Source organism: Paracoccidioides brasiliensis, assembly GCF_000150735.1.
Source record: "Paracoccidioides brasiliensis Pb18 unplaced genomic scaffold supercont2.3, whole genome shotgun sequence".
In the NCBI taxonomy this organism is placed as follows: Eukaryota; Fungi; Ascomycota; class Eurotiomycetes; order Onygenales; family Ajellomycetaceae; genus Paracoccidioides; species Paracoccidioides brasiliensis.
Window position 1 is genome coordinate 1,326,683 of NW_011371360.1, and position 24,348 is coordinate 1,351,030.

The window sequence follows — 24,348 nt, forward strand, 5'->3', positions numbered from 1 at the left end:
TGTTTGTCTCTGGAAAAAGAGATAGGCTTGCAACCCACAATGAACCTCTCCCCGACCACCGGACAACTCAAAATCAGAAAAAAAAAAAAAAAAAAAAAGGCTGCTTGACGACACCAACGGGTCACCGGTTCCCCTGCATTCGGCGTGTTGTGAGTCAAGTGTTGCTGTTTTCAAAATTTGCTGCTCTCCTAGTTGATCTAGGCCCCCCGATTAGCAAGGAGACATATGTAAGTTACTTAATTATCATCGCCAATGATAGTCGATAGGTGGAAAACACAGCTCCTGCAGAAGAGCAGGATGGGGCCCAGCTGAACGGACCGTGAAGGGGGTAAATTCGGAGACCCCGCGGGTCAAGGTTTGTCTCCCTTGGAGGCGTGCGATAACATGACGAATCACACACGGATGTATAATAAACGGAGCCAGTGATCTAATGCCCCAAACCCCTGGAAACTTGATTTCATTTCTCAATCTGGCATTTCCTTCACCAGAAGACCATGCATATATGTAAGCTCTGTTAATGCTGTCTCTTTCGCTTCCTGTCAGACCGGCGGATCAGATCCATTCGGGAGGATGTGATCCCGTCGCTAGTAACTAGTTAACTAGTTGCTGCTTTGGTAGGCAAAAGATAAGTCATAAGGACGTTGCAAATGTACCCTTCGTTAACAGACTGGAGCCCTAATATCACATGTCCCGCTGCTTTCACCTGGGAAGAGCTGAGATAGGACATATACTTGACAGACGGTCGACAAAAGAGTGATATCGCCAGTGGTCGGTAACGGCCCCATCCGGTTGGCTGCTTTTCTTGCGCAAAGCTCATGCTGGTCTCACGGGTCACTCCAGGAACATTCACATGGTAAAGGGTTTCGTTCGGTCTTGGGGAATCATGATAAATTCAGGATCCTTGTCTAGGGAAGTTGTTCGTCAAACAGTGGTTGGTCAAACAGTTCTTCGTTTTAGGTAAATAAGTTGGCTCCAATGCGCCCATTGGCACCCATGAATCTATCCCCGATTGAATTCGGGGTACCGTCAGCAGGACTGTCAAGGTGGGCTAAGGTAGCAACAATTTTGGCTTGAGAGGAGATGACACCGAGAACCCTGAAAGATTCCCAGCTCCAGAAAAGTAGCAAATCCTTTAGCCCCATGATGTTGGGCCAACACTTCCCTGCTCTCCTCCTTTTGCTTCTGCTGTTGATTCAAGGTCTGGGTCTAATTTGACGAATACGAGACCTCCACTTTTCTTCAAAGTCCCAAGGGTGTGGTCAAACCAAGTGTCAAGGGTTGAGGAACTTGAGGCTAACTTAGACTATGTCTCATATGTTAGGTCTGTTAGGGGCTAACCTTACCTAAAAAAATGGAGATGGCAGGGAGCGGCAAGGCTTATTCTGACGCCTAACGGCTAGGCTCCACCGTTAGCTCTGGAAGCCAACAAGCACCTCAGGAACGGAACAAGACTGAAGGATGGCGACGACGCAGGTAAAGATATCACGATAAGGACAAACAACAGTAAAACAAGCGTGATAGAATTGACACAAACATTGGGAATGAAGGTCGTAGTTGAAAAGTAAAGAAATTCTATGTAATAAATACATTGATTTATGTATATTATATTGCTTCCAAAAAGGACAGTTTGGTATATCCACCCATGCGCCCCGTTAACTACAGAAGAGCAAAATAAAAATTAAAAAAAAAAAAAAAATTAAAAAAAATTTAAAAAAAAAGCTATTAAATGACCCGGTCAACCAGAACAATAGTGGCGAGTCGGGATCTACTTCATCCATACCCAGATCCATTGGATCAACTCAAGGACGTTACCTTTGGTAAGCCCTTCGTCTGGAAAATGCAATCTTCCTTTTCTCCTCTCGCTTGTGACCTGGACACAGTTGCCGAGATCGTTGGACCTCTCTGGGCCCCATTGCGAAAAGTTGAATCCGTGCTTTGACAGCTTGTAGCCTATGACAAGCACAAAGAATACCGGGACCTGGCATGTGATTAGGTTCTGAGGATCCTGAAAACTCCCAATAGCCATTTGGGTTTCATAACAGGGAGACTTACTCCAATATACGATGCAAAGAACCCTCGAATATCGAATGGGTCCTGTAAGAAGGAGGGCACTCCATTAAAGACCACCAGGACGGTGCATACAACCAAGCCGTAGCAAGCTTTTAACCACTGGCCGTGGGATTTATAAGGATACTGCGGGTGGTTACGGTCATAGCAGGCGGCTTGGGCTTCTGATGTATTTCCGTAGCGCTTAACATCATGTAGCCTGCACATCAAGCAGGAAAAGTCAAAACTCCGTCCGACAGTAAAGCAGTTAGACGTGGTGATTGGACATACGTTTTGAAAAAACCTAAGTAAGTCCCGCAGATGACAATGTACACAATCAAACAGGACACTGTACAGTTCGTCGAAAGCTCGCTCAGTCTCTAAAATCGCAGTTCAAATAGTTGGTGAGCAAAACTTTCATCCTGATCATGAAGAATGCTGCGTTGCTGACCTGGCCAGAGGACCCAGTCCCCAAGTATCCGAGACACATCAATGCGCCAGTTACCAGAACTGCCCTGAGTGGTACACCATTGTGGCATTGACGCAGCCTTCTCGTGATAAACTCCGGCCCTGTTTGATCACGCAGCGCTAGAGTATGCAAAACTCTTGAGGAGACGTACATGGAGTTAATACCGGAGGAAAAAGCTGAAAATAGGTAGATTGCATTGAAAAAGTGGGCAGCCGCTGGAAGACCTCCCTGGACTACAGCGATCAAAAATATCGAGTGTGCGCTCTCGGATTGCCCCCGGCCGTTGAGAAAAGGGTGATCGTAAGGGACGACAAATGAAGACGTCAACATGCAGAGGGTATACAGTGTCACTGCTCGTATGGAAACCTTGCGCGATGCCATCTTCATGCTCTCGGCATTGGACAAAGCTTTACTTTCTGCTGCTGTGGCTGCAACCATGTCCATGCCTACATACGAAAAAATAATGTTTGTGAAGGTCGTCCTTTGGACAGATGCGCGTCAATCTACACATCAAGTGGCCACGGTATAAAATGGATATAGGGAGGTTGAGTCTTACCACATCCCAAGAAATGTCCCGACGGAACCCTCGATCACTCGCTGAACTTCGCCGGTCGTATGACTCCTGACCGTATAACGCGGCGCAAAAAAGGAGTACGGTGAGTCCCAGTCTTGAGCTCATGATTAGTTTTCACTACCCCCAACATGTCAAAATGTGGGCATATAAACATACATCTGGTACCGACTGGGGTCGTGTAGTAACTGGTATCCAGCGCTAATATCCCAGGGAAATGTCAGCCTTTCTTCGACAAGCTTTCGACGAGACGTACTGACGCTGAGTGGTATCCAAAATAACCATCAGTAAGATAACCAAAACGAGAAAACAGATTTTTATGCACCCAAAGACGTATTCAAGTTGGCCATAGTACTATAATCCTAATGTCAGCAAAGTATGTACATCAATCATCAAGAACCACCTTCAACACTAATCCGTACCTTCACGGGCAGCGTGTTGATTAATGTTACGGCTATCAAAACCACAGACACCCACACTGCGGGATGGACACTCCCTCCGGTCACCCATTCCAAATGGATCCCTTTGTCGTCGACATACTTAAAGCGGATAGTATTTGCTACGGCGACTAGCTGGTCAGCGGCTAGAACAGCGTACGCGAACCTTGCACAGCTCCATTAGCTACACCGTTCCAAGCTGATTCCAGATCAATATTAGACGTTACCAGTATATCCAACCGATGGCAAAACCAACCCCACGGTCTAAGAAGCGGCGAGGGAACTCCATAACAGGAGCATTCACCGGCATCAGCGCTGTCATTTCACCTAGACAAGAGACGACCGACGCGATAACCGTGCCCATAAGTATATAGCCAAGGACTGCGCCACCAGGCCCAGCAGAGGCAAGGGATCGACCACTACCGAGAAAAAGCCCTTTTTTTGAAAACATTAGAATTTTACCTCTTCTGCACGTTTATTGCTTAAAGGAAAGGTACCATTTCCGATGGTGCTAGGAATCGAAATAGGCTCTGTTAGCGATATGTCCCTGAAGTGCGGTCGTGGTGGGTTAATTCAGGGGTAGAAAAAAGGCTCTTTACCCAGAGAAGGCTATCATCTTTTAAGTTCGCAGTGTGTAGTCAGCATACACCACTCCCCTCTCCCAGCAATTGAATCAACATACATTAATTTGTCTCTCATTCAACACTCGCCTATAATGTCAGAATCTTGTAAGCCATAACTCAAACTACTCGGTTTGGTAGTCGGGCTCCTCACCAGACACTGTCCCCTCTCGTTTTCCGCTCTTCTTCCACCTGTGCTTCATCCATGAACAGATGGTGTCCAACACGCGCATCATCCGATAATTGAGTATCCTCTTCATGGAGTTCATGGAAGTGCGTCCTGGGAACAACCACTTCAGGTTTTTCGTTATCCATTAGAATAGATTGGTACGATACTGTCATCCTGTGTCTTTCTGCCTGGCTTGTCAGTCAAGGCGAGAGGTAAAATGCGAAATGCGAATGATCTGGGGATATATAAGGCGTTGCATGGTGAACGGGCAAGCTCGTATTCGTCCCACCAGTATTCTTCTGGTGTGCCCAGATGGAAAAAGAGCAATGATCATCTCCTTAGAGAGACACCGCCCCTCTGCAGGTCTGCATTTGTCGCCAGTGTCCAATAATGGACTCCAGTATCGGGTACTAGAGCTGACGGTCGATTTGCAAGGAGAGGGATGACACGACGACCAAATGCATACGAAAACAAGTGGCATGGATCTTCCTATTCCTGAGCTCCCATTGGCGAACGGGTGGTCCCCTGTCCTGTTTGTGCTGATTTGGATAAGATACGCAGCAGTATTCTCGGTCACCAGTACGCGACAAATGCATAGACCTCAAGCCATTGGCTAGATGCCGGAGGGATCATTTACCGTTGCTCCTGAGGCTTCAGGTGTCTTAGGAGTGCCGAAGCTAGTGGCCTCTCCCAGCCATGATTTTCATGATTCCCAAACAATACGACTTCGTATCCCCCCACCGAACGTTAGTCTCTCGATGAGTCGCAAAGCTACTCCACTGTTTGGAGAGCGAAATCTCGTGGTTATTCTTCCTCTTGCTTGAGACGATCCAGTGTCAATATAGCCACGTGAAGTGGAATTGCATGCTGCCCGGGCTTGCTTAAACGGAAGAAAAGCAATGGCATTATTATTCGCTGTTTCTGCGGAATTCCCAGCCTTACATGCTCTATGATCGGTTCCTTGCTTATAAGACAGCCACCTGCGGAATAGATAACTATTATCATTTCCTGAATGCGGAGCATACGTCCTTTTTGTTGCATTGATTACTCCATTTGGTCTATAGTCCACTCCGTATGTAAGCCCCAACAAGCAACCCACGTCTGAACCTTCTTCCCCAGCTTTCCTCGAACCCACCCAGACTCCTTGGAAGTGATCCTGTCTTGGGACACAAAGTCCCACATGTCGCTGCTTCATACCATGGTGGGGTTAGGGACGGTGCATACAGCTAGCGAATAACACTAACTACCTGAGAGATCCAAGTCTCAACCACCGGCTGAATTTTCTTGCGGATACTTGTCAGTTAGCAACAGATCTAGTTTATAACGATCGGGTGGAGCCCTAACGGTGTGCATTATCTGACTGTTTGGGAACTGGACCACGAGGCGGAATTCCTCGGGACTCAGGTCCTCTTCTGCCATGGCGACAACAGGCACATCGTCGTTATCTATGCGCTTGGGGGATGTCTGGCACGTCCTTGCACTTCGAAGCGATGTGGAAGATATCATCAAGGAATTGTTAGGCCATTTCTCGTTGGAGAAAATATATGCAGAAGGTGATAAGGAATCATATCAGGCCCTAACGACGACGTTGCTTTCGCAGTTGAATGCCATTTTCTACATCCAGCGTCTGTCACTGCCAGCAGAAAACATAAATACAGGGCCATATCTTAGTTTTCTGGCGAGTTGGGAAACAACCCTGCGATGTGTGGAATTTGTTGTACAAATTATTGAAGAGGGCCGTGAGAGTCTGTGGGAAGTTCGACGGCTACGGGACCATCACCTCGCCGAATTCCTTTTGCTGTGTCTACGATTCCTGTCACTGCATCCGAAAGCGCCAGCAGGCCAACGGGCAAAAGATCGCCGAGAACGATTCTCTCGCATACATAGATCCCTGGAGCGTGTTTATGATAGCTACTCAGGCCCAAAGTCATTTCTGTTGCAGCTTTGTAAAGAAGTAACATTCTCTTTACGTAACGATCCTGATTCGCTAGCGCTTCCCTCAATATATAGATATGAACTACCGAATCTAGGAATAGAATTGGTAAGCAACATCCAAATGGTAACGGTCTCCTTATATCATTCTTTGGACTAACGCTTTCTGCTCATCTCTAGTACCCTCTTGCCCCCTGCTTGTTATCAGAGTCGGTCTCTACAATCGTTCCAGAAGATGGATCATCTGACGATTGGTTAAGTCAGTTCATGGCTCTACGGGATGTCACTCACTTTGTTGTAGGGGCAAACATTCAATATGCAGTTAATACAAGGACACGAAATACTCAACTGCAGGAGGTATCTTCCGAAACTCGAAATGCAGTCTTGACCTCTCTCGACAATATCAAGTTGCCGCATCATTTTTCCAAAGCAGATTTAATTGCAGCGTTCATCAACAGTTTTCGAATTGTGCTTCCAAATACACCCAACGTTACAACACAAAACTCTTCTGAGTTTGATGATGATGAGAGCACGGTTGACGCTCTAGCTGCCCTCTATCAAAGGCTTAGTGCTCGCCGATTGATTTGCCGTGTGAGTGATAGGGAAGTAGTTCATAGCATAACGGAAATCACTCGGAACATTGCTCTATTTGATGATCCCAGCGGACAATTCAGAGCAACCCGCCCCAGACTGTTTGTTTTAAATTGTCGAAGGTGCCACTTCGTAGGATATTCCCAGCTAAGACATTTGGAAAATATTAATCTTCCAGTACGTTGTAGGCTTGGCGAAATCCTTTTCTTTTACCTTTAGTGACATTTCTATTGCCACATATGCTAACTCTTCTTTCTATCACAGCTTGATTTGGGAGAAACCTCAGAAATTTCTCTGCCTCAAGGGACAAATTGTAGACACTGCGGAGACGCTGTGACAATGGCTCGTGAGATACAACTTGCCCTGCGTACCTGGGATCTTCTCTCCCACATTGAATCCAATGCTGATACAATCAGTGTTGAGAGACACTTGCCAACCCAATTCCAACTACTACCTCCCAAGACTGAAAGTAGTAGTCCTTTCCCGTCATATAATAATCTAACCAACCCAGGGAGCCCGAGACCACAGGATATAATTTCGCCCAATTCAGCTCGATTTGAGCGCCCCACCACAGCCCTTCTCACACAATCACCCCCTTTTACTCCTGGGATCCGTCACAGATTTGATGCTCCTCGAAACGAATTTTCGCCTATGGACAGTTTGACAGCTATCAACGAAATAGGAGACACTCTGGGCCAAGCCAACGCGGCGGATTCACAAGTGTCACTCGGTTCTCCCGAATTCTCTAGCCAGGGAGCGAATCTACCCAAGCTTGAGAAAAATATCTCCACAACAACATTTGAATCCGTCCCATTTTTCCGATCGCGAACATTACAGTCCCCTGGAGTGTCTGATAGAGGGAAAAGTGGTTGGAGAAAACTGGGCACTAGAAAGGAATCCATTGCAGCTTCTGGAGATACAAGCTCTCTTTCATCATCGCTTTTGGAGTCACAAAAGCTAGACGAAATCCCTCTGAAAAGCCTAGCCAATGCGATGAAGAGCGTGAAAGGAAGATTTGCCAAAAATACCAACGTTTATCTTTCTCAAAATTCAACATTTGCCCTCTTCTGGACTCAAACCACGATACATCTGTGGGATGTTGGAACATCCCCGCCCACCATGAAACGCGCATTTTCAACAGACAGTACGTGCCTTCTTGCAGCAGTTACGAAAATGTACCTGGCATACGTGATTGGCACCCGCGATAATAAACTTACGGTAACTTCCCGCATTCAAACCGGTTATCGCAGTTTTTTTGACTAACTTGATTCTAGCTTCGGATAATTAACCTTACTGATGCATCAGCACCTGTTGTTGAGTACCGTATGTCTTCAACATTATGGTGCAAGTGCATAACAGTTTGCCCAATGGAGAACTACGTCGTGATCGGATTTGAAAATTCTATTGTTCGGTTCTTTAAGACAACAGACTCGGAAGCCCCTCGAGAAGACCGGCTCCATGGCCTTTTCCATAGAAATTGTACAACCTGTACATTGGACACTCTTTCATTTTCCAGAGACGGGCTTGTGCTTCTTGCCAGTACCCGAAATGCTAAAGGCGTCATCCAAATATTTGAATGGAAGTTTCCCTTCGTGGTATTTCACGAACTACCCGCTTGCAGATACTATGTACCGTTACACGAATCCGAGGATAATGGAATATCAGCTGCAATGTTCCGATCTTCGCGTCGAGGAGATGACCTAGTGTGCATCTCGACGTGGACACAGTCAGGGGTGCCTATTCTAACCCACCCTCAAGAGGGGAATAAAACTGAAGTCAAGGATAGTACCGGCCGCCATGGGAAACTTGGTAACAGGATACAATGTGCTTCCTTCTCTCCATCTGGTTCTGAGCTCGCCATGGTAAACGACCAGGGTTATCTGTATCAGATTACCAATCTAGACTCGAGTCCTATTGATATCAAAAGATTGGCCACATCCAGAGAACTCACGACGAAATCTGACTCATTTGCCATGTCGTATATGACCATGACTGATGAAGATGCCATTATCATGGCTTGGATTGACTCATCAAAAGGAGTAGCATATGTCAAAAGGGTACCAGTAACAGCCCAAGTACGTAGAGATTTTCAGTCTCCACTTCTACCTCCTGTCCTCTTCCCGACTTCAATCGCTTTTCGAACAATGTTTGCTAACTGAATAATATAACTAGGGAGATATCGAAGCCTCAATGGTTGCTATGCCACAGAAACCACCATCACCTAAGTATGAGTTAGCGGAAAGTGGTAGGGATCCTCCACAGATGCAGGAGCTGCCGCGACAGGTGTCATTATCACTACTACCAAAAAGAAGCGTAAAGCCAGCAGTCGAACTGCCCGCAGACCCCCCTAGGTTTTTAAGTCGGTTTCGGGGAATGACTAGATAAGAGGTACGAGATCGTGGGTATAGCTTTTTTACGCAAGTGCGCTATCAGCCTCTAAATACCTTGTCTGATAGGACTGGGTCAATCAGAGTATTCCAATGCACGGGCGAAATTACAATAGGGTAGCTGTGACTCTAGCGACTTTGAAAGCACCACGAAGGAGACGCTGTTCAACCAAATAGCGAACCCCCGATCGCCCCCGTCCGACATCAACTTAAAAACCCGGCAGATCTATGCCATTTTGTAAGTCCAGCGTAGAGCTGTGGAGATTGTATATATTGGATTATCATCTTACGATCATCCGGTTGAGCATGCTACTCTATCTCTTGATCCAACGGCATTCCTAGCCTCTTTCGTTTTTATCGGTTTAGTATATGATCTGGTCACCCTCTAACACCCCTAGAAAACGAACCAGTCTCTAACGAACTTACTGAGACCCATGACTTTATAATTTCTTTATATACCCCGGCCTCTGCATTGAACTTTTAATTGTTTGGCGCGATATCCACGGACTCTTTTTCCTAGTTACCACGCCATGCCAGTCCATGATATTTCTATAGAGGGAGGAACAGTTTTAGAGATATTGCCTGTTACATTATTATGTGTACTCTTTTTTTTTCTTTTTTTCTTTTTTTTTATTCTTTTCTCTTCCCTACTCCTAAGTTTACCATCTGCCACTCCGCACCCCATAAAGGGGTGGGATTAGTCGCATTACCCTTTCAATATTTTCTCATTCTCCAATTCAAATAATAACTATTTAACACATTTAACAGTCCGTATAAGCCTCTCCGAGAAGAATTAAATTATTAACACACTCTCTTTCTCAGTTCAATTGGAATCTAGATTTCTCAGAATACGTCTTCACACACCAGGAATGGAAAACCGTTGAAGCCAGATTTTCAAATCTCCGGAGTTGAAGAGCGGATACAAATTAATTAGATGAAACCCGAAAATGAGAGCGGAACTGGTGCATAGCTCGTATCGAGTCAGATTAGCGGAGATTCCCTAGTAAAAATGAATAATGCGACGGGAAAATGGAGGTCCCGGTGAGAGCGTCCATTCAGCAACCAAGTGGTGCGCTCGTCGTAATGCATTGGTCCTAAACGCGTGGTTGCCACCCCCTCAGGAATAGGCGGAACACCCGGTACGTTTCCTCTTCCCATCCCGGAATTACGGCGTCCCTAGCTCAAAATCCAGACGCTTAGCCCATTCTAGCATTGTAAGCTCGTAGTTGCGAGTTACTTTGGCAACATTCAACATCTCAAAGCCGCGGTATAACGACTCCGCAATGACGCCTTGAAGAGTCATGAAGGCATGTGTGCGGCACCAAAATGTAATCCCGGGGTGAAAGAGCTCACTGCAAACTTTCGTCTGGCCCAAGAGCCGTCAAGATAGAGCCGGCCACCCAGCTTCAGTACATCTTAAACAATGCGTGCTAACTTGCGGTAGTCGGGGAGGTGCTCTGCTACCCCGTACATGCGCATGGTCATATGGTTCTTTAGGACGGTGGTCGAGAAAATTTCTGTAGAAAAAGCTCACCGGGCAGATCATTGTCGTCAATGAGATGCTGGATATAGAGAGCTGAGCCCTGCGTGAGGGTTGAGCGTCATGACATGCACGCCTCGAGCACACCACAGAACTGCGTCACGCCGCCCCCATCCGCCGTCAAACCCAAGCAATCTCGTCCCAGACTTGAGCTCCAGGCTTGGGAACATGGTTTCTAACTTGTGTTCCGAAGCCTCTTCGATGGATTCGTCTGGTTGCTTGAGCAATCCCTGTGACCAGATCCTGAAAGGCTTGTCGACAAACGTGAGATGTAAAATCACCACCGCGGCAATAGTGCTCGACGACAGCGTTGGAGTTCATAGCAGTTGCTGTCCGAATGAAATCCCATTCTGCCGAAGAGGCACTCTCTCCTGTAGCTTCTGTCAAGCGTCGAACAAGTACAAGATCCTCCCCTCCACCTGAATATCGCCCGTAACAAACGCACGGTGGACGCCCAACTCCGTCGTTGGCGTCCGAAAGAACACGAGCGGAGCGGAAAACCACGCTGTCAAAACAGTTCACCTGTACCGACAGAAATAATAGAGCCATCGGGGATTGTATTTCTCCTGGTACATAATGTCATCAAGCCCAGCCAGGAGGAGAGGAGACAGAACTCGAATAGTTACCTAGTTACTTAGGGTTCACAGGAACTGGTCAACTAATCCCCGTTTCGTCATCAGAGGCCTCAGCTGCAAGAAGCGTCCGATGTGAAACCCAACATCGGCCCCCCAATTCTGGTGCAGCGCTTCAACCCCCCCCCCCCCCCGGTTAAGTTAGTTACCCGTGACTGGTTACATTGATCAAAACAACAAATCATCATGAACCCTGTTTTACGCTGGAGATAGGGAAATGTATCACTCTGGCCTTTTGCTATCTGTAAGGAAAGGGAACCGCGGGTAGTTCAAGAACGCCATAGCTGAGCCTACCACGGGCATTGATCGAGAGTAGTTTTTGAGTTGATTCATCCGGACTGTAAGTTAGCGATTCTGCTGTGAGCAATGATAACTAGTTAACGCTCAATTCAGCTTCCCCACTCCTTTGGCTGAAGCTGAATCGGACAATGCCGAGGTTTGTCTTGGAGCCGAGCCCCCTCGCTCTGCCTTTTGCGGACGACGGATATTGTCCGGTTCACTGCCTAGGTAAGAAGAGAGGAACTCCAAGACGGGACGGTAGTTATATAAAAGAATGGAGGCGGGGGGCATCTTGGACATTCGTGCCGTTGAGCACATACATATCTTGACGAATTAATTACGTGCTGCATTCTAGTTACCTACATACATTCATTGCATAAAGGAAGAGAAGGAGAAAGTAATACAAGCCGGCGGGCGAAAAAAACAGGACAAAAATAAAAATGGCCAATGAAAGACTCCAGGCTGTGCTTTCGCAGCTGAAGCCTGCTACTGGCGGGCAGAGCGCTGTTGACAAGTTGTGAGTCTTTTCGTTGCTCACGTTTCCCCATATAACTAAAGCTGCTGTATCAGTGACCTAATTGCGAACAACCTGGCAGAACTCAAAAGAACCCGGATGATATTGTCATTACCTTGGCCCTACGGACGCCTATGGCCAAAGGATTCAAGGGTGGCTTCAAGGACACGGATCTCGACTATCTGGTATGCCAGCTGCTTAAAGAAGTCATGGCACAATCGAAGCTGGATCCTAATTTGATTGACGATGTCGTCTTGGGGAATGTATGTTAACAAGCCCCCATATAAAGGAAAATGCATGAAACAAGGCTGGCCACATAAAGGACCAGATTGAGAATATCACACAAGCCAGTCGCATAACTATACCCCCAAACGGAGGCCTTTTTAAGCAACTAACCATCAACGGACAGGCCAACAACGCCAAAGCCTCCACGATCTGCCGCACCGCCGCCCTCGCCGTGGGCATCCCCTACACCTCTGGTGCTGCCGCCATCAGTCGCTTCTGCTCATCGGGCCTCATGTCGATCCAAAGCGTCGCCTACGAGATCGCACAGGGCGCCATTGAAGTTGGTATCGCCTTGGGCGCCGAGTCCATGACCAAAGGGCCCGATCGGACCCCCCAGCCTTTCCATCCGGAAATCATGAAGCATTCAGATGCCGCAGACTGCATGCAGCCCATGGGCCAGACGAGCGAGAATGTCGGAGACGATTTTGGCATTACCCGCGAGATGCAGGATCAATATGCTGTGGAGTCATTCCGGAGGGCAGAGGTGGCGCAGAAGGCTGGCTGGTTTGAGGACGAGATTGTGCCGATTCGGACGACGGTGAAGGGTGGGAAAGATGGGAAGGGGCCCCACACGGAGATTGTTGTCACCAAGGATGAGGGACCCAGATATGGGACGACGATTGAATCGTTGAGAAAAGTTCGGCCTGCGTTTCCGCAGTTTGGCAATAAGACGACGGGTGGGAATGCCAGTCAGATTACAGATGGAGGTGGGTTATATATGTTTTTATCCTGCCCCCCCCCCCGGATGAGTTCCCCCAGCACTGGCATTTGTTTATGCAGAACCTCTGACGGCTCCATTCCCACACATCAGCCGCTGCCGTAATCCTCATGAAGCGCTCCAAGGCCATCGAACTCGGCCAACCCATCCTCGCCAAATTCGTCGGCGCCACCGTTGCCGGTGTGCCCCCTCGCATCATGGGCATTGGCCCTGCCATGGCCATCCCCAAGCTGCTCTCGATGTACAATCTTCGAAAGGAGGACATCGACATCTTCGAGATCAACGAGGCTTTTGCATCCATGGCAGTTTACTGCATTGACAAGTTGGGATTGGATCATGAGAAGGTGAACCCTCGTGGAGGGGCGATTGCGCTGGGACATCCATTGGGGTGCACCGGGACGAGACAGGTATGTACGATTCTGAGTGAGGCGCGGAGGACGAAAAAGAAGGTACTTGTGACGAGCATGTGTGTTGGAACGGGCCAGGGAATGGCGGGGTTGTTTATTAATGAACAATAAGGAAAAGGGTTGGTTTAGCAATATTTATTCATAGGCGGTAAACATACTTGAACTTTGCAGAAAAGGAGGTCATGGATCAAAGGGTGAAACGTAGGACCTATGGGCTGGCTATACGTATTCTTCCCCTAATAAATTCAAGGTGGCTATCCTGTAGTTATATAAAAAGAAAATGAATCCTAAATAGCACATACCCTTTAATTACCCGCACTGGCATCTTCCACATCACCCACGTTCTTCCTCCCCTCGTCCTCCCTCTCCCTCTTCGCCATCGCAGCCCTCTTTTCCGCCGCCTCCGCCAGAATCTCCCTGCGACTCAACCCACCCAGATCCCTTTCCCTGCCCCCTAACAAAAACTCGCCCCCTGTCCACCCGCCATGATCCATCACCTCCCCACGCCCGCTCGCCATTTCTTCCCAATCACTTGGATTATAAAACTCCTCATCCGTCAACCTCTTCCCACCACCCCTACCCGTTCCCCAATAATCCCCCCGCTCCACCTCCTTCTCAACTTGCGCCGTCAAGTCCCAAAAGTCCCGATCATGATCGCTATGCACACAATGGGCCAGTTCGTGGCACAGCGTCTTGCGAATGGTGCGGTAGTCGCGGTAGCCATCGTAGGCATCTGTGCGCAAGCGCAGTTCGATGACTTCGCCTTTGTTCCTGTTTAAGCCTAGTGTGCGCGAAGAGACGGTTGTGTGTTCAGCTGGGTCCATCTCGGTTAGGAGTGAGACGGAGAATCGGTGCTTGTTCATGGCGGAGCGGATGCCGGGGTCGTCGCGGAGACGGGTTAGGTAGGATAGGGAACGTGAAGGGTTGGGGAGGTGGGCTAGAGGGAGGAGGGTGTGGAAAGTGTATTGGGAGGTGGTGGGACGGGTTCTGCGCGGGTTGGGTGTTACGGGTTTTATGCGAGGGATGTTGGTAGGGGATTTAAGGGGAGAGGCCTCGTTGATGAAGTTTACTTCGGCGGCCGTGCTGCCAAAGAGCGTAATTTTGAAGCGGGGATGGGAGAATGGGAGGGTGGTGAGTGGGATTGGTTGGAATGGGTGCTTTTGCATTCCAGGTTTGGGGGATATGAGGAGCTTTTGATTTGTGGGTGGGATGGAAAGACGGTCTGATATGGCAGCAGAGAGGTCTTGGAGTGTAGAGGTAGAGAATAGATTGAATATGTGATCTTTTCCACGATGATGGACTTCTAGGGTTATTTGGTTATCATCTTCTGGATTGCCTACGGGCACTGCTGGGGTGTTGTCTCCTGGTTGGCTATCTGCCATCACTGGAATGGATATGATCCGCAATACGAGTCAGAGTGACGATACAGATAAAACTTCCGTGTATCAGTTCTATGTGTTGGAAGAAGAAAAGATGCCATTTTAATAGGAGAATTTTCTCACTGCCACGGTCCGCCGTTGTTGTTGTATCGTTGCAGAGGCGGAGAAGGGCGGAGAATGTTCCGCCGCAAGCTGACTAATGCTAGTTAATCAAGCCGTATTGGATAGCACGTGACTTCCTCTCCAACTGTGCTCTCCTTGGTCCTGGTGTAGCTTCCAGTCAGTCATGCTCAGCAGCTCATAGTTGATCAACTTCAAATTAGTAAATATATGATGGTTTCTACCCAAATCCAACATTCCAACATCATTAGTAGCAGGTAAGGATATGTAGCACGGAACAAGCAGAATTGAGAAGTAGAATATCAAAACCAAATCAACAAAAAGCGGCACAATGGCGACTAAATTCAGACGTCCGTGAGATATGTTCAAAATCCTCCAGGCCTCTGCTTCAGACAGGCATGTAAAATATGTATATAAAAAGATTGAAGTTCAGAAATGCACCCAAGAATACGCATTATCTAGCACTCAATTTGCCCCAGAGTAGGAAGACGGCAAATGATAAATAAGGAAAAACCGAGAAAGAACCTATGCAGATCGAAGAGGAATAAATTCCCAAGAAGGTAAAAATGAATAAAAGGGGAAAAAAAAATAATTATGGTGGGTTCGTGTTCGATCCAACGCTCATCCAACCCGACATGCAATCATGTATACCAAAATATACCAATTAGATATAAATATATGGAGTATTCACAAATCCAAAGAACTAAAGGGGTCGACTGGTATGCGTTGTATTGAGTTGAGTTGAATCCCTAGAGAAAGTATTGTTCGCAAGGGAACGAGGGTCGAATCGAACTGGAAGAATGCTAGACAACATCACAGTTTAAATTGCAGGGAAGGAGAGTTGAAAAGGCGTTTTCGGTTTTAGCCCTAGTTTCGCCTTCTCCTCTTCATCCTCGTTCTTATGTCTGGCCCTTTATTCTGCGCATATTCACCGCTTTACGAAGCCACAGAGCTCTAGGGCTGAATGGGATTCGGATTCCGGCCAGAGAATGATTGCGATGCAATAGCAAGATCAGATGAGACCCATTTGTTTAGAAAGCTGTCTGATCTCATCTTCGCGTATCCTTTTGTCATCGTCTTGTTTCATTTTTCTCTCTTCGGGAGTCAACTTCGCGGTTGCGGCTATTCGTTTCTCGTCTGGTATCCATAATTCAAGAATTGGGTCCCAGTAGTGGCTGTAAAAATGGAAAACAGGGTCAGCTTCGGGGCGGGCCAATATATATAAGGGAAACTTCAAAAGTTCCTGCTCACTCCTCATGATCCTTTATGACCAACGCACTAGGCCCGTACTCCTTAACCAAAATTTCATAATACTTATACGGAATCCTAGCGGGGACGCCTTCATACATGCTATCTCGCATGGGATATATATCCGATATCTTATACTTGTGGAAGTTTTTGCACTGGAGGATTCCCGGCTCTGTTTCCGGGTTAATCTCACTAATGCCTGTGATGTCGATGTAGAGCCCATTGCGCGTGTCGATCCAGCGGGCATCGATGATGTTTTGGCCCTGTCCTCGTTCCCGTTGTCGGGAGTACGGGTTGACATCTAGTAGGTAGTCACGATTGGGCTGGTTGTCTTCAGGTTTATAGTGGCAGATGGTGTGGTTGAAATGGTCGGCCATGCGGCGGAGGGTACTAGTGTTGACTTGGGTGTCGATGTCCCAGTCCCAGGGGAGCATCTGCATCAAGCAACAAGGAGTAGACAGTTAGATATATTTCTTTTTTAACAATGATGTTGTCCCTTCAAAGGAATGCCATGAGGTAGAAGCAAAAAATGGGTCAACCAGCCTTCCCATTCCACCACCAACCTAGCAATGTCCCATGCGCAATCCATGTCTCCAGTCCATTCTCTCTGAAAAAATTCAAATACGCCCGAGTCATATGCAACAGGGTATCAATTCGGTTGTCATACGTGACCACACCTTTGAAAAATCTCGAATCATAGTGGCCCAGAATATCATCACCACCAGGTTCTTGGAAGTATTTTTCCTCTGGTGGCTCCACGACCTCCTCCTGATGAGGGTTTTTTGAATATAGGTGTGGGAGAGCAATGACTGAGTGTGTGAATGGCAACGTGGCTACGAGAAGGTATGGCCAGTAAAGTTTCATGTTTTCGTTTTTGTTCTTTTTCGTACCGTTGGGCGTGCTTTCCTCAGAATCATTAGTTATTAGGACCTGATGTCAGTGACTAATTGGATTCACATCAAGTTTATATATAAAAATTTCTACATCAGGGTAGAGGTGATTATTCGGAGTGTGCTTGGGGGGGAGGTTTGAGAGGAGAACGGGTGGTTAAAGGTTGAAAAAGTTGAATAGGGGGCGAGCATGTAAGAGCGGAGGATGATATATTCAGAGGTAGTTCTAAGTAGGATAAGTAGATATGAGATATAGAGGTATGAGCCGGAGTCGTATCACGAGAAGAATAAAGAGACGAAGAGAAAAGAGGATGGAAGAGCTCAGAAGAACCAATCCGGCGGAACAGGGAAAGGAGAGAAGAAACAAAGTTCCAAGAAGTCTTCAGCCATGGGGCGCCACCAAGGACTAGGGAGAGAAGAGTGGGCTCGCAGAGGCTAGAGGAGCGGCAAAGGCTGTGGTCCTGGGGAGTGTTTGTGACATTGTAAAATCCTTCTGTATCCACTGCTAGGAGGTCGTTGGCTCGTAGCGGAAGCAGATAATAATCTGCTTTGGAGTTCAACGCCATTATTGTTAGCGGTAGGTTTTCCAACAGCAAAGTAAAAAAGATATTATGATCTCATATCTCATAAACCAGCGACGGCAAACTGTGGTTGGTCGACGGAACCTTGAGCTAAAGCACAGATCCAGTCAGCACCTTAAATGGAGTCGTTCCGGGCAAGCTCCCAAGGATATTGCTGGTCGATTTTGACATTATTTTTGGTATGAGACCACGCAAGCATTCTGATTCAAAATGGCACTCTGTAGGAGAAGTTATCTAGAAATGCAGTGGAGACGAGTAACTATCAGGATAGGATATGGATGTGGCACGTTGTTTTGATATGTCGTCTGTGTCGCGTGCCACCTTACCGCTTTTGGCCAATATTACAGGAGGTACGAGGTATGTATTGATACGGTATTCATCGTACCATAGGCTGAACTGATACAATACGCGGAGACATAACTACACTTATGCAGTCACAAAAAATAAATATGCGTAAATCTTTGAGAGAGAAAGTCTACAGGAGGGATCTATGGGATATTTGTTCACCTTAGTCCTTAGCACTTTATACGGAATATTGGGTGAAACATAGAATTAGCGATCTGATGCTTGGAGTCCAAGATTGCAAATGCGCTTCAATAATAACTTTCCACCAACCTGTCCCGTCCTACAGTATGCATGGATACTTCCCAGCCATGTCAATAGGTGGACGTATCAACTTCCACGTTTGATATCCCCAGCATTCCTAAGCAAGGAGAAAAGCAAAGGGTGGAGGCAAACGGAGAACAAAGGGTTAATGCTTGCTAAATAACCTAAACGGTCTCCAAATTTTTGCGTAGTTTTTAACATCATGGAACACTTCTCTCCGTCTTGCATTTCTCACTACTATTACGGCGATTGAGACACTAGACAGCGGTCGCTACCAAAAGTTTTGACTCACGCTACAGCAGTTACGCTAAATCGAAATTAGAACTGATGAGAAGAGCTATAGCATGCCTGAAATCGTAGGCTTGAGTGTAGGGAATCTTACGCCAATATATATTAAACTTTAGGTAAAGGCGTCTTAAGTCTTTAACTAAGCTGTTTAACTATCAATAACTAATGTGGCTCGTTATAGTGGCCTTGGAGAGTCGAAACTTTTTGACAGCCTCTGTGTGCAGTTAGTTACATGCATCCAATTTTTGACTCCACGCCAAACTCGGTGAACGGGTCACTCCAAATCTGGGCAGCATGCTGGAGTCCTTCGTGTTCAGCCACAGGAGTCTCAAGTCTCTGCTTGATTCCTTGCTTTTTTCATCATAGTGTCAAATCTTCAGAAACAAGTTTGCTGGATGTTGACATTGCTTTTCTTCTTTTCTTTTCTGATGGAAAGTCAGTGACAGTTGCTACAACAAAGCGCCCCAGAGCATCAGCTTCAAGCGGAATAGGTATTGATTCCCAGCTCCTTGTTCACATGTAAGAACTGAATGTCCAAAAATATATACAGAATAAATACTTCATCACTGTTCTTTTATATATCTGTAATGTATATGCCCGGCAAGTATTGCAGATATATAAATGATGCAATGATGAACTGACCTATATTGGAAATAAGGAAAGAATGCAAACTAAACGAATAATAGATCAAAGTTTGGTACAGTATCCCGCACACTTTGTAGAAAATACAAATAACTAGGTAATGAGGACAAGCCTTGAAATGCCTACTCTCGACTCTCCTATTCCCTAAATAATTCTTATGAATTCCACGTAAACAGACGTAGGTAATCTACGCAAGCACAACTCGCCAACCAGATATCAGGGACAAATGAGAGAAGAAAGATTGAAGAAAAGAAAAACATGGCGTCTTAAAATAGATGCAGGATATAAAATGAAACAATGTAGCCCGTACCTGAAATTCCTTTGAAGTCGAATCCCTGAACTGGGTCATCTCCATTCTGATGGTTTGACCAAAATAGGGTGCATATCCTTCCAACGAAATCACTGACATAATACACATTTTCACTAATAAGGATGGTTATGAAGACCGTCATTGCTACTGGTCACGCTCCCAACTTCAGACCAGCTGGCTGGGGTATGCGTGCCATCACGGACAGATCCTAAGTCGCTCAGCGTTCCATCTGACATGGGGTTAAACGACCCATTCTCGATATGGCTGAGACTCGAGGCGACTGAAACTGCCGTGGAAACATGTTGAAGAGAATCAGTTTCTCGCGGGTCCTCGAACGGATTTTGAGGACGGCTCTGTTGTTGCAAATTTGGTACGGTAATATTTAGGTCAGTGTTCGGGGGACGTGCGTAGTAGAAGTCCGCTTCGCCGTCTTCTGGATGCAGCGATGACGCCAGGGAGAAATAGTTTGATTGCGACGGGTGTTCATCTCGTTGTCCCCGGTGCCGTCCCAGTATCTCACTCTGTGAGGCAAACGAAAAGTCCATGTCTGGGATTTCTGAGGTTGGAGTCAGGTCGGCCAACGACTCTGAAGGATGGTTTGACGATGTCTCTGACGAAAGAGTGGTGCGGAGTCTATCTCTATCTATATTATCAAGTATTGCCTGGCGGTGTTCAGAGGAAATCCTCGGAGACATTTCAGATATTGATCTGGAAAGATCAGGGGAGTCCTCAGGGCGTCGATGAACGACATGAGAACTTGTAACTTCCACGCCTGTGGCTTTCGCCATGGATTCTCCCTCCTTCAGCAAGGGCGGCTTGGATTGCTCTTTCAATCGTCCATCTTTGTCCACGAGGCCATCAAAACTACCAACGGAAACTGAAGAATTATTCTTTCGCGCTTTTAAAATCGAGGCTCGTCGTAAGATTTCCTCCCGAGCTTTCTGCCGTCTTGCCTCCGCTTCCTCACCTAGCTCTTCGGTCATGGATATGTCTTCCGTCGACCTGCGGTCTGTGGAAGATTCTCGAGGATTAATCTCATCTCCAAGATTGTGTAGAGCAACTGCGATTTTCCGGCGGGAGTTTTGAATCCACTGCTTCACGTGGGGGTTTTCGTAGACGGCAATTCCCGCGGCAACAAGAATAGTAACAGTAATCACAAGTCCTGGTAAGATAAAATAAGGACACGTTAGAGAACAGGAATGAGAGACGTATAAAGAAAAGAAAAATCCAATAAAAGCAGTGACGGACTAATAATTGATGCTTGTAATAATAACATCCGCCGGGTGGGATAGTGGGGTTCAGATGCGTGTGGGGGAGACCAGATGAACACACCTTTGGCTAACTGGGCGGGCATATTGATTCCGGTTCAGGGAGGGACTATGTCAAATGAAAATCGATTCCTACACAGCTGATATAAGTATGCTCAGAGCATTCATGGATTGGAAAAGTAGGAAGGCTGCTGAGACATTGGATTATTTAGTTAAAGCTGCCGCCTTTGCTGACTTCCAAGTGAGTTACCTAATCTCAGCAATCGGTCTTGGACTAAGTTAAGTTAAGTTAGCCGCAGATCAGGAGTCTAAATAAGCCTCCAAAACACGTGATGCCAAACATCAACCCGACTTTGCATAGTTACACATCCATCCATCGATCGAACGCTCTCTATAGAAAAGGAGTCGGCTTCAAGTTTTACTCGTCTAGTTAATTTGGGGTCTCTATCTCACGGAGATAGAGAGGGCACTATGTCACGTCCTATTCCTGTCCAGCGGAATCTTACTTTAACTGAGGAGCTGGAGAGACTGGAACAGTCCATTACCCTAACACTGCAAGGCACGAAGCATAAAACCTCTCCCTCCCGCATTTTCACTTGTCAACGCTGATCAATATATCGTTAACTGATTCATGTCTGCTTTACAGAAATTGACCATAACTTCAGCCATGCCCACAGGATCGTCACGTCTAGCATCCTCCCCATTGTAGAACAATATGCGGCGCAGTCGCGAGAAGTTTGGGAAGGGTCAAAGGTGGGTTCTCTCAAACCGCAGTTCATATCGATAATCACACCTAAATGTAGCTGACGAAAGAGAATAAAAATTTAGTTCTGGAAGCAATTTTTCGAATCCAGTGCTAATGTCTCCCTCTCGGGCTACGAGGAACATCTTCCCAGCGAAAGCGGACAGGAGGGCACATTTACCGAAGACTCAACCTTTAACACCCGCAATTCAACAGACGACGACGTTACAGAATCATACGCCACAACATCGTCTGAATCGCTAGATTTGCGTCACGGAGATGATGCTCCTGACCTCTCTTCACTTACAATAACTCCATCCCACAGTACGCCCCGTCCAAGAGTACACTTAGAGCGGGACAACGACGACGAAATAACGAGCTCGTCCATTAATTACCCCAACCCATACGAAGCTCTCCACAGAGTACCAGAAGAAACGCCCTCCCGGTCGCGCATTGCTGAACCAGTCACGCCGGGGAGGACACAGCGAACACATAGTGTGACGCACCATGGCTCCCAAGCACCAACATTCTCAGTTTTAGCTCCGTCCCCCACCCGTGGGATGCCGTCCACTGTCAAAAAAGTAGGCAAACCGACAGATCCAGTCCTTCGCCGCATCTTGGATAAAACGTACCGAATCCAAGCCACCCCCCTGGCCAGCTCTCGCAAATCATACCACAACCCAACCCGCATCATCACCACTCCCAAATCAAAACCCAGGTCAGGCTACCTGGATTCCTCCCCCATATCGAGCCCAGAAATCGAAGTCCCAAAACTTCACTCTGAAGTTTTTTCATCCCCAATCAAGGGAGGTGGTGAGAGTCGACCTCGTCAGCGACGGCCAAGTAAATCCTCGAGAATCCCACAACCAGGCATCAGTGTGCTTACTCCCGCCAAACACAAGCAAAATTCTTCGAAACCTAAATCTAGTAAGGGTTGGGAGAGTGACGACCTTGACGATGGCGATGACGACGATGCTACCTCCCTTTTCGGAAACAGTCCGCCTAAAACAATACAGTTCCATATTCCACAAAGCAGATTGCTTAAGACTCCTGGTATGTTTAATGAAAACACGTACACCAGAACCCCACACAGATGTCTCCGGGCATAGAAAGTTACACTCGTGCACAGAAACTAACGCAAAACAGCCAAGGAAGCCTCTAAACGTATTGTTTCTGACCTGCTCTACACCGCTGGCGGCGGCGAGGACAACACAGACGAGTTCGAAAATAGCCCCAGCATAGTGCGTCGGGTGGCAGGGTTAGAAGATGAAAGTTTCTAAGAAATGAAGGGAGTGTGTGGGTTGCAAACATATGATTGCTATGACTTACGTCCATTACCCGTAGTGGTTAATCTATTTTGTCAACCTTTTCATCACGACAGCATAAGATTCTATAAAACTCCATGAGACACGCAACTGTAAACTCGAAAAACCTATTATCAAATTAAATGAAAACTAAGGATGAAAATTGACAACGTCTTTGTTCTTGTCAACCATTTATACCAACCTTCACAAGTATATATATATTTAGAGTTTATTTTAGGGTAATCTACGCCATTCCAAAATAAAATTTATGGGAAATACGGACTCGAAAAGCGAATTGAACACTTCATGCTTCCAACTGCAAATACTTCCAGCTGGGAGTATCATTGGAACGTTATACGTTTACAACACTAAAGCCCTATAACCCAATTAATAATCCATAGAATTGGGATGGCCTGTGAGACCTGTTGAGACCCGTAACTTCATCATTTTTGTGTGTATATATATCACTGGCACAAGTATCAAGCAGAAAGAAGTGCTTGGGTAAACGGAAGGTCATTGCATCACATCGTGGAAGAAGGATACTAGAATATTCTACGAGCCATTAAAGCGGGCCGATGAGAGTGGGGAACTAGAACTCGAATGAGAAGAAGAGTGAGAATGAATATCAAGATGGAAGATGGAAGATGGAAGATGGGATATGCAAGGAATGCAATCAGCCATCACCTAGACGAAAAAAAAAAGGACGAACAGCAACATAGATAAAAATAAGTGACCGGTGCGAAGGAGCATACAAGGATAGACAAGAAGGAAAAAAGGTATAAAGTTGAAATATACAAAAATACGGTGGCTTTTTCAGGGTATGAAGTTGGGCGTTTATAGATCCGCCAGCAGAATGAGCTTAGAAAAAAGAGAAGGGAAAAGAAAAGAAGAAAAGAAAAAAAGGGGTAAAAACAAGTCGACAACTAATGAACAATAGCCAGATGGGAGATCTCTTTTCCTTTTTCTTGTTTGGAATGAGCAAAATGGAGATTCGGAGGAAGGCAGGGATAAGGGTATAGCGAGTATATAAACACAAAAGCTTAAGAGGTATAGCAAAACGATCGACGCAATTCATACACAATCATGCAGCAAAATGCAACTGGGTTTCTAAGCATGGGTAATCAAAATGGTTGGTGGAGGGCAGGCATCCACGATGCTATGCCTCAAATGAATGCAAGCAAGCAGCCTGACGAGCTGGCGGGCGGCACGACGCAAGTACAGCGATATAAGGTCATGGGGAGTAACATTGATAAACAGGAAGATAAAAAGTATCAAGAGCCATTCATCCAAACGCAAAGACGAAAATGGTATGGAAAAAGGGGTATGAAACAAAACGACACCAAAATCGTGAAGGAATGAAAAAGAGAAGAAGT

At 46.6% G+C, this 24,348-nt stretch overlaps 10 protein-coding genes across 10 annotated transcripts; 4 read left to right on the top strand and 6 right to left on the bottom strand.

Moving 5' to 3' along the window:
- Positions 1-1,132: 1,132 nt before the first annotated feature.
- PADG_02786 (uncharacterized protein) lies at positions 1,133-4,485 on the bottom strand (the record flags this gene model as incomplete). Its single annotated transcript, XM_010759831.1, has 13 exons — positions 1,133-1,303; positions 1,781-1,978; positions 2,053-2,266; positions 2,338-2,426; positions 2,498-2,996; positions 3,072-3,183; positions 3,246-3,287; positions 3,347-3,440; positions 3,509-3,689; positions 3,751-3,958; positions 4,021-4,051; positions 4,206-4,233; positions 4,298-4,485. 13 exons carry the CDS (start codon positions 4,483-4,485, stop codon positions 1,133-1,135), a joined length of 2,055 nt encoding a protein of 684 aa, XP_010758133.1.
- A 1,244-nt stretch (positions 4,486-5,729) lies between these two features.
- On the top strand, positions 5,730-9,220 carry PADG_02787 (uncharacterized protein; the record flags this gene model as incomplete). The annotated part of the gene is made up of 5 exons (XM_010759832.1): positions 5,730-6,353; positions 6,425-7,012; positions 7,100-8,053; positions 8,110-8,910; positions 9,008-9,220. 5 exons carry the CDS (start codon positions 5,730-5,732, stop codon positions 9,218-9,220), a joined length of 3,180 nt encoding a protein of 1,059 aa, XP_010758134.1.
- A 1,002-nt stretch (positions 9,221-10,222) lies between these two features.
- PADG_02788 (uncharacterized protein) lies at positions 10,223-11,311 on the bottom strand (the record flags this gene model as incomplete). Its single annotated transcript, XM_010759833.1, has 5 exons — positions 10,223-10,316; positions 10,392-10,574; positions 10,658-10,682; positions 10,757-10,805; positions 10,889-11,311. 5 exons carry the CDS (start codon positions 11,309-11,311, stop codon positions 10,223-10,225), a joined length of 774 nt encoding a protein of 257 aa, XP_010758135.1.
- Positions 11,312-12,113: 802 nt separating this feature from the next.
- PADG_02789 (uncharacterized protein) lies at positions 12,114-13,708 on the top strand (the record flags this gene model as incomplete). The annotated part of the gene is made up of 4 exons (XM_010759834.1): positions 12,114-12,190; positions 12,270-12,450; positions 12,597-13,179; positions 13,284-13,708. The coding sequence occupies 4 exons, from the start codon at positions 12,114-12,116 to the stop codon at positions 13,706-13,708; spliced, it is 1,266 nt and encodes a 421-aa protein (XP_010758136.1).
- A 194-nt stretch (positions 13,709-13,902) lies between these two features.
- PADG_02790 (uncharacterized protein) lies at positions 13,903-14,979 on the bottom strand (the record flags this gene model as incomplete). The annotated part of the gene is made up of 1 exon (XM_010760301.1): positions 13,903-14,979. One exon carries the CDS (start codon positions 14,977-14,979, stop codon positions 13,903-13,905), a length of 1,077 nt encoding a protein of 358 aa, XP_010758603.1.
- A 1,129-nt stretch (positions 14,980-16,108) lies between these two features.
- On the bottom strand, positions 16,109-16,778 carry PADG_11488 (uncharacterized protein; the record flags this gene model as incomplete). Its single annotated transcript, XM_010760651.1, has 2 exons — positions 16,109-16,271; positions 16,348-16,778. The coding sequence occupies 2 exons, from the start codon at positions 16,776-16,778 to the stop codon at positions 16,109-16,111; spliced, it is 594 nt and encodes a 197-aa protein (XP_010758953.1).
- Positions 16,779-16,878: 100 nt separating this feature from the next.
- On the bottom strand, positions 16,879-17,208 carry PADG_11489 (uncharacterized protein; the record flags this gene model as incomplete). Its single annotated transcript, XM_010760652.1, has 1 exon — positions 16,879-17,208. The coding sequence occupies one exon, from the start codon at positions 17,206-17,208 to the stop codon at positions 16,879-16,881; it is 330 nt and encodes a 109-aa protein (XP_010758954.1).
- Positions 17,209-19,774: 2,566 nt separating this feature from the next.
- PADG_02792 (uncharacterized protein) lies at positions 19,775-21,015 on the bottom strand (the record flags this gene model as incomplete). The annotated part of the gene is made up of 2 exons (XM_010760302.1): positions 19,775-20,823; positions 20,994-21,015. The coding sequence occupies 2 exons, from the start codon at positions 21,013-21,015 to the stop codon at positions 19,775-19,777; spliced, it is 1,071 nt and encodes a 356-aa protein (XP_010758604.1).
- Positions 21,016-21,400: 385 nt separating this feature from the next.
- On the top strand, positions 21,401-22,951 carry PADG_02793 (uncharacterized protein; the record flags this gene model as incomplete). The annotated part of the gene is made up of 4 exons (XM_010759835.1): positions 21,401-21,465; positions 21,595-21,682; positions 21,758-22,724; positions 22,818-22,951. 4 exons carry the CDS (start codon positions 21,401-21,403, stop codon positions 22,949-22,951), a joined length of 1,254 nt encoding a protein of 417 aa, XP_010758137.1.
- A 1,007-nt stretch (positions 22,952-23,958) lies between these two features.
- On the top strand, positions 23,959-24,334 carry PADG_11490 (uncharacterized protein; the record flags this gene model as incomplete). Its single annotated transcript, XM_010760653.1, has 2 exons — positions 23,959-23,988; positions 24,065-24,334. The coding sequence occupies 2 exons, from the start codon at positions 23,959-23,961 to the stop codon at positions 24,332-24,334; spliced, it is 300 nt and encodes a 99-aa protein (XP_010758955.1).
- Between the last annotated feature and the right edge of the window lie 14 nt (positions 24,335-24,348).